The 8900-nt window shown below is 42.5% G+C and overlaps 1 protein-coding gene across 1 annotated transcript; it reads left to right on the forward strand.

The window, feature by feature from the left end:
* The first annotated feature begins 4263 nt into the window (after positions 1-4263).
* On the forward strand, positions 4264-8392 carry FABP5 (fatty acid binding protein 5). Its single transcript, XM_037802975.1, has 4 exons — positions 4264-4456; positions 6918-7090; positions 7476-7577; positions 8134-8392. Exons 1-4 carry the CDS (start codon positions 4378-4380, stop codon positions 8185-8187), a joined length of 408 nt encoding a protein of 135 aa, XP_037658903.1. The 5' UTR covers positions 4264-4377; the 3' UTR covers positions 8188-8392.
* Positions 8393-8900: the final 508 nt, after the last annotated feature.

Genomic DNA, 8900 nt, shown 5'->3' on the forward strand with positions numbered 1-8900 from the left:
TCTCTAGACCTGAGTGTTGAAAAGGAAGTCCAGTTTGGTACTCAATATTTGGCAGTTCAGTAGGATGCTTTAGGACCTGCAGGGGCTAACTGTGTATTTTGAGGTTGGCAATAAGGATTGAGATTTGTGATACAAATACCCTTTACCCTACCTTCCAAAATATACCCAAACTAAGATCATGGTTGACTTCCACAAAGGCAACAACCACAAGCCTCCCGGTTCCTGCATGAAATCAGTGTTTAGCCAACTGAAAACAGAATGTGGCTCGTTGGAAATGCAAATTTGTTTCTTATTATCGACAGTGAGTCATTTATTTGAGTAGTTTGTCAGTGTAGAAAGAAGGAATTCAGGAACATAACTGTCGATACGGCAAGAAAGAATAAAATTTGTCTTTCACTACACAGACTGAATTTATATTTTTAGGGTAAGTGAATACAAAGTATCCTACAGTACCTATGGGTGAGTAAACAAAAATTTTCTACCCAGCCACTGCCTGGTTCCTTCAGAGGAGTGCACAGAATGGATGGATGCAGTTTTGGCAGCTCTGTGCATGCCTCTGGGAGTTTACAGAGCAGTTCTTTCTACTGCCAGGTTAAGAAGACCAAAGATAGGATGCAGAAACAGTCTTTGGTGGGTTACAGGTGGATTATTAAATGCCCGATGACTCTTCTTAAAAGCTAATTCAGGCAAAAGGAAGCAACAAGCCTGACCCATTGGGATAAGTAACTCTGAGACAAGCAACTCAGAGGCAAGTAACCTGTGGTTTTGTAGATTTGATTTGGAAAATCATTAATTCTTGTGAATAAAGAAAAATGATCAAATGGTGTGAGAATCTGGAGAAAAAACATGAATTCATAGAATACCATATGGAGGATGAGACTGAAAAATGGGAAAGGGTAATCTGCAAGAAAAGATTTTGGCCTAGTTCCGGTTTGCTAATGCTGCCATTTTACAAAGCACCAGAAATGGACTGGCTTTTAGAAAAGGGGGTTTATTTGGTTACAGAATTACAGTTTTAAGGTCATAAAGTGTCCAAAGTAAGGCATTAACAATAGGGTACCTTCACTGGAGAAAGGCCATTGGCATCCGGAAAACCTCTGTTAGCTGGACAGGCACGTGGCTGGCGTCTGCTTGTTTCCAGGCTGTGTTTCAAAACGGCGTTCTCCAAAATGGCAGCGTCAGCTTTCAACAGCCATCTTCAAAATGTTTCTCTAAGCTGCAGCAAGCATCTGGGCCTGCGTGGCTCTTTTAGATGCCTCCAGTGATTTAATTAAGACCCACGCTGAATGGGCGGGACTACTCCTCCATGGAAATAATCTAATCAAAGGTTTTACCCACACTTGGGGGGTCACATCTCCATGGAAACAACCTAATCCAAAGGTTCCAACCTAATTAAGACTAATACATCTGCCCCCACAAGATTTCATTACAGAATATGGCATTTGGGGGACATAAAACATCCAAACCGTCATAGGCCTCTTCCTGTGGAAAAATCTTATTTGGAGATTTTTTGTTTTGAAATTTTTAAAGGGCAAAGATGCCCTCTACGAATGTGTCTGCGTGTTTTGGGCTGCACCAGCCCAGAGTGACAATTTGGTTGGAGATAGGCTTGGGGGAGGTTGGGGTTTCTAGTAAATTTGTTTTGAAGCTGTGTTTGCTTGGTAACCATGCCATTTTTACTAAGATTCTGTGTTTACTGGGGTCGCTTTGTGAGCTTCTTCCTACTCCATTTCATTTTTCCCCTTTCGTGTTGTGTTTTTAGATCTGGAACAGTTGAACACTGTCCAAATGATGCAAGAAAGTATTAGTTCCAACTACATGGTTTTGCAATCTATTGCCATACACTAATGTAAAATTGCACCAGACTTACAAAAGGTAGTCTTACTAGAGCTACTAGGGGAAGAGTTGCTAATAATTATTGATTCTTCAGTCATTTTCATCCATAAAAATAATGCAAGTGTTATTATCTTCCAGCATGAAAGAAGACATAAAGTGACACCCATATTGCCTCTGGGCTGTGACTAAAAATAATGACTAACGCAGTTACTAATATTTGTAAGAACAAGCTAGGATCAAACTATTATTCCTTGTTCTTTGTATTGTAATGACTAAATATCAAGTGATTTTTTTTCAATGAAGAAATACTCAACCATCCCATAAAGCCATATGAGACTTTAATCCGATTCGTTTTCACAACATTTTTGATCTTTACACCTCATATTAGGTTCAATTTAAATAGCCTAGAAAACAGCTTTAGTTAACAGGTTAAGGAAGTACTCAATGTTTTTCAGAACTTGAAATCCATGACCACTACTCTTAAGAAAAGAAAGGAATCGGAATACTAGGGACTAGAAGGTTGTTGAAAATAATCTACTCTAATTCATTATTTAGTTATATTATTTTTTTACAGGTGTGGCATCTGTAAATTTTTTTACAGGTGCCCACAGTAGCAGAGCCCTTACCATACGCTTCTTTTTTCCCTGTGAGACCTAAATTTTACCATTTTGTTGGCTGATGTGTTTCAAACACAAAAGGATTGTTTCCACTCATCATGTTAAACAGTGTTTTTAGAAGTTAAGCTTTAGTAAGTTCCTAGGATTTAAAAGCTATTTCTTAAGTACCTGAATACCAAGTATAATGTCATTCTCCCTTTGATATTTGGCAACATGGTTGATTTTGATAATCTAAAAATTAATATTCCAGTACTGAGAATGGATAAAAAAGAAAACCTGTTATTACCATTTGCTATACAACACTGGTAAAACACGTTGAAGCAGCACATTAAGAACTCAAGTTCAAACATACAAAAGCTGCCGCAGGCGTCTCCAGGAAGCAGGGGCAGGCTTCTTCAAGTGTCTGGAAGACGGCTGTTGCATCACTGCTGAGGCAAGATCCAAGAAAAAAGCACTCAGCTTCCCTCAAAACATGAACGTTTTCTGAGCTTCAGGTGTAGGGCAGGCCCTGAGTGGCACAACCAGATGACCTGAGTCATTCAGTATTAAAATGGTACCTTAAAATTAAGGCAAGGACTTGAACAGAAAGGGACGCAGTGCAGGACAGGCAATACCCCAGGCATGCTGGGGGATTGGAAACCAGCCTTAGATTAAAATGTGAAGAATGATACAGAAACTAGTGACTTGGTATGGTTTTGGGAACTGCGGTTTCTTAGCTCCAGGATGAGTAGAGGGAGCTAGAGGCAACCAGGTGTGGTGGTATTTCACTAGGTGTTGAGTTGAAAAGGATTTGATTCTGGTTCTGCCACTGTAGGATCTTTACCCGCCTCATTTTCCTCTTTGGAAAAACTGGGATAACACTCCTTAGCAACATTCAGGGGAGAACAGAGTCAATGGATCTAAAGTGCCCAGGAGGCACATTTAAGCACATGGGAGGCACTCAATATATGGACATTATCTCCATCAAATGGGCTGGACTCCCTGGGTGGCAACTTCCTCAAGTGAAAAGTATACTTGGAAAAGTATAACGTTATACAATCAAGTATAGGGTATTATTATGATTAAACGTGGAAAGCCAACATGCTGAAGTCAAAATTCTCACAATGCGATGTTAGATTTGGCTGGGAAGGGAGTGTGAAGGTCTCACGCTAATGGGAATATAAACTAATAAAATATTCTTGAACAGGACTGGGAAATTTAACAGCAACAGTCATGTAAGCTGAAACTTCCTACAGGGTTTGAATTTAGAAACCGAACTTCCTGAGACACCCCCATCCTAGCCTGTGCCTTCTGGTAAAATCCCTTTAGGTTTACAACCACCCTGATGCCCTAATTGTGCAAGGTGCAGGGCCGGCCTGAGGGAGGACAGATCAGGTTCACTCTATCCACTGACAAAGAGAGGCGATTACAAAGAAAGGCCGTTTATCAATCAGCCTGCCAATCAAACAGTCGATCAATCAATTCCTGCTGCCCCAGCCAACAAATACTAAACGACTCCTGGGTTTTAAAACTGGAAACGGCAGCGTCTTGGGGGTAAAACTGCGGGGCGCACAAACTAAAGGAGAGGCGGGGCCTGGTCGCCCGGTTACCCCCTTTGACTTCCTGGGTGTGCGGAGACGCGGAACGTGAGAGGCCGGCGTCGGGGGAGGCCTGGGGCGCGCGGCCCGGGTCCCGGCTTGTAAGAGGCGCCGGGAGAGCCCGTACAGCCCCCGGCAGGCTAAGGGAGTTCAGACCTCGCTATCCCCGGAGCTAGGCCGGGGGTGGGGTGGGGCGGGGGCCGGGCGAGGCGCGCCTCCTATTGGCCACCCGTCGCCGCCCTCGCGCGCCGCAGAGATAAAGCAGCCGCCCGCGCCGGGCGCTGGCAAACCACGCTCCAGCACCTGACCTTACCGTTGCTGTTGTATCCCGCACGCCCGCGCCCACCATGGCCACCATTCAGCAGCTGGTAGGAAGATGGCGCCTGATGGAGAGCAAAGGCTTTGATGAATATATGAAGGAAGTAGGTGAGGAACCTGGCCCGGCGGCGCCTACAACGTGGCATATGAGTGTCTGTCCGTCCGTCGGTCCCCACCAGCGTTCCCGAGCTCCGGGGCGGGGAATACTCGGCCGCCCCACCACCATGCGGCCCCTGCCTGCGGCACGCCTCCTGCCTATCCCCGGTTCCGAGATGTACAGTCTCTTGGTGCACCCAACCCCCTTCTCTTCCTTTCCCTTGGCCCCCCGCCGGCAGCCTTCCCGCACTGCTTTCTGTCTTTTTGCGCGCTCACTCCCCATCCCAAGCTTCACTTCTTTCAATCCCCTGCCGGCAGCCCCCATAACTTGCCCTCTTTTTCCCTTTTCCATCCCTCATATCCCCTCTCCTGCCACCATTCTCTTCCACTCTCCCCATCGTGGAAGTACAAACTTCTCCTCTCCCACCCTGCTCCCAGACTGCCGCATCTTTTGTTCCTCGATGGCGCGCGGGTCCCCCTCCCTCTTCTACACGGAGACGCGGTGCCGGGGCGCGGTTTCCCGCAGAAACCCTGTAGAGGGTCTGGAATAAGCTACAGCCTCCCCTATTCATTCTGCTCTCGGCCCCATCTCCCCCACCCTCAGCTACCTTGCCCTCCCTCACCGGGTGAACTCTTTGGGTTGGCGGGGCTCCCCGTGGAGCGCGGGGCATCCTCGCTTCCTGGCCCCGGAGTGGCGCTGAGAGGTGGAGCGCTGGCCCCACCGACCTTCCCCTGGCACTGCCTAGCCTGGGCGCTGCAGTGGGCAGGTGACCTTTGGTGCGGGATGGGAGTGCTGCTGCCTGGTCTCTGCATCTTGAGGGTGAGGGGTAAGGAGCATGTGTGCTTTGTTAGAAAACTGCAGTCAGAAACTAACTGCCCGGCCCTCCCGCGGTTGCTTTCTAACTGCATGCAAGATGGACGTAGCCTGCGGAAGGCACTTGGCTTCTTGAAGTCTTCCAAGGGAGAATCTCTGTAGGAAGATTCAGGTTCTCTCTCTCAGTCAGAATAGCCAGTGAAGGCGATTGCGTGCTGGTTGAGACACTGGATAGATAGCACACAATAACAAACTGTGACAAAAATGACCCTTTGTCACAGGCTACCAGAAAGCAGGATGGAGTAAGTAGCATAGCATGGATCCTATCTGGACATGGGCTTTCTGCCCTAAGACAGTGACTGCTGGGATATGAGGGTCTTTCTAGAAGCCGCCATCCCACCGAAATATTAACTTGACTGCTCCCATGTGCTCGGTTAGGAAACCAAGTCCCTGAGGCACCTAAGAAATACTCCTTCACTTGTCCTTAACCAAGAGAGTGAGTTGATAAAGCTAGTTCATTGGTGAATCTTGAGTGTATTTATAATACTTTGTCAAACAAGAAGGTAGAGTTTTAAATTTTTACTGAAAACAGATCAAGATGACTCTGGAAAAGACTTCTACTCCACTCATATCTAAGAAGTACAACATTTGTGTATATGTGCATGTATGAGTTTCAAATAGACAACACTGTTTCTCTGTCCCTTGAAAACGAATGTATTTTTAGAGTGGAACAGTTTGTTTCTAGGATGCTAAGCAGTGCAAGTTGTCAATCCTTAGTTCCCTAGAGAGCAGTTGAGCTTTAGGAAGAACAGAGCCCATTTATTTGTCCAAAGTGAGAGGAAATAAGGACTCAGCTAACAACACAAGGCACCAAACCCGAGCTGCCAAACAAAGTGTCCAGGGGTTTAATGCCTGGCTCAGTGATCATCTTCAAGCTAGTTCTGCTTGGGTTGTAGTCTCCTTATCTGTGAAACAGGGAGTTGGCCTAAATCTAAGGTTCCTTCTAAATGTTAACTAAGGGGAAAAACACAGATTATAAATTTTATAGTAATTGAGTTATACAGCTATAAAATGTTTTCTATTTTTGATGGTAAGATTTTTTCCATTTATCAGCACCATGATAGTGCTATTATATCTCTTGAAATTGTGCTATTAACTATATCAGGGTTGATTTTTTTTTTTTTTTTTTTTGTGGTACAGTATCAAATATTTATTGAGGGCCTTGAATGCAGGCTAAGTACTAGTGTCATAGAATACAGTGGTTGTCAGAACCCAGTATATAGAAAAAGACTGAGCAAGCTCCTAAGTTTGTGATTTTAAATACTTGATCTTCCTGAATTTACTGGAGAGCAGTATAGCATGGTGGCCAAGAGCCACCCTCTCTTCCTAGCTGAATGACCTTGGGCAGGTTACTTCTGCACCTCTTGCTTTTTCATCTGTAAAAGGGAGACAATGACATCTACCTGATGAGTTTGTTCAAGGATTACCTGGATTAATATATGTAAATTGCTGCCACATGGTGAGCACATGGATATGTGTTTATATTTGTTATTGATAATAAGTGAAAATATGTCAAGCACAGTAACTACAATTGGATTATTTCTTTTATTATATAAAGTATAGCTTTGATCTTCCTATTAACAATGTAACATTCTACAGGAGTAGGAATGGCTCTGCGAAAAATGGGTGCAATGGCCAAGCCAGATTGTATCATCACTTCTGATGGGAAATCTCTCACCATAAAATCTGAGAGCACTTTGAAAACATCACAGTTTTCTTGTAACCTTGGAGAGAAGTTTGAAGAAGTTACAGCTGATGGTAGAAAAACTCAGGTTAGTTCTAACTTATGTTATATAATCACAGAAGCTTCTGGAAGCTTAGGTTGTATTAATAACATTCTTAACTGTTCATAGGGAAGAACTTAATTTTAAAAAGTCCAGGTATCTTAGAAATTAAGTTTTGACTAATTGGAGAAAGTACCAGTTTCGTAACGTAGTCTATTTTCTAAAAATAGTTTAAGGAGCATGAGAGAATATGAGCTGCTTTTGTGTACTTCCAGATTGAAAAGCATAAACTACATGAGTAAAATCAGTATAGGTTAATAAAGTAGACCAAAAATTAGAAGATGGAAAAACTTTCATTAAAGAAGTTATGAGTCATAGAAACTCTCTTGGCAATGTACTTTGGAAGATTAAAAAGCATACTTAATTTTTGCAGACTGTCTGCAACTTTACAGACGGTGTATTGGTTCAACATCAGGAATGGGATGGGAAGGAAAGCACAATAACAAGAAAAGTGGAAGATGGGAAATTAGTGGTGGTAAGTGCCACACTTATTCTATGTCTTTTTGGGCTTCTTGCTTGCATTCATAGTTCACATAACTTCTATATTACTGATCATGAACAGGAGAACTAGGTTTGGGAAGAAAGTAATGCAAAATAACAAGTTAATACTAGAACACTAATTATTAAAAAGGTCCACTGCGTGGATAGGGAAGTGCCATGAGGTAGCTGGGGAATGTAGCCAGAACTGGGTTCAGTCCTTGTGCTGCCATGTTACAGTATAAACTTCGACAAGCCGTCAAACTGCTCTCTTGGGCATGTGTTTTTCCATTTCTTTAAAATGGAAATAATATCTGCCAAACACTGAATGAATAATTTAGATATTGTTCTCAACACTATTTTTCAGTAAAGCACATGCATATTATAAGCAACATAAAAGGTTCTGGCTTCTTGCAAACTCAGAAATCCTAAAACAAATTTTCTCCAGATGTGAAGTAGACTACAAGGTTCTATAGGATTCTGAGCCTAACATTTTACTTTCTTCATTGCTTTCGGATGCAAGACTAACCTCTCTTTAATATTTCTTTTCCTAGGTGTGTGTTATAAACAACGTCACCAGTACTCGGATCTATGAAAAAGTAGAATAAAAATTCCATCATCACCTTTGAGCAGGAATTAGCTGTAAGGATGAACAAGCTCAGTTCAATGAGCAAATCCTCATATTGCTTTTTTTTTGCCCTTCATTATTATGTTCCCTTATCTTTATCACAAACATTTTACATCTAACTATTTTAAAGTGTTGGTTTAATCAGGATCATCCCTTTGGTTAGTAAATAAATGTGTTTGTGCTAATAGCAGTGTTGTATGTATTCTTTAACCTACAGAACATTTAGTGACGAATCTTAATAATTATGAATTGAATAAATTCTGGGATGGTCTTGAAGATGCTATATTGAGATTACATTCTAGTACTTTACACGTAAAGCTACTTCTGAGGCAAATACAATACCAGTGATTTAAACTTGCCCTACACTTTGTATCAACTTAAGAATCTTAAAATTCTGGCACAGACTGTTGACACCGAAAAGTAATTATATAAACTGTTTATAATTTAAATATTAGAACAAAAGTTAAATTCTCATCATTGACTAAATCATACTTTTAATGATACCCTTATAGCTGTCATTAAGGAATTCTGTAACCAAAAAATCATTTGATAAAATTATTTAGGACATTTCATGTATCAGGTACTATTCTCGAGTTTGAGGTATGTCTGAACCCAGTGGACCAGTTGTTGCCCTCCAGGTATTGAGGAACACTCCAGCTTTGGAAGAATACAGTGTGCTCATTAGCAAAAGCC

The sequence above is a fragment of the Choloepus didactylus genome, chromosome 14 (assembly GCF_015220235.1).
Source record: "Choloepus didactylus isolate mChoDid1 chromosome 14, mChoDid1.pri, whole genome shotgun sequence".
Taxonomy (NCBI): domain Eukaryota; kingdom Metazoa; phylum Chordata; class Mammalia; order Pilosa; family Megalonychidae; genus Choloepus; species Choloepus didactylus.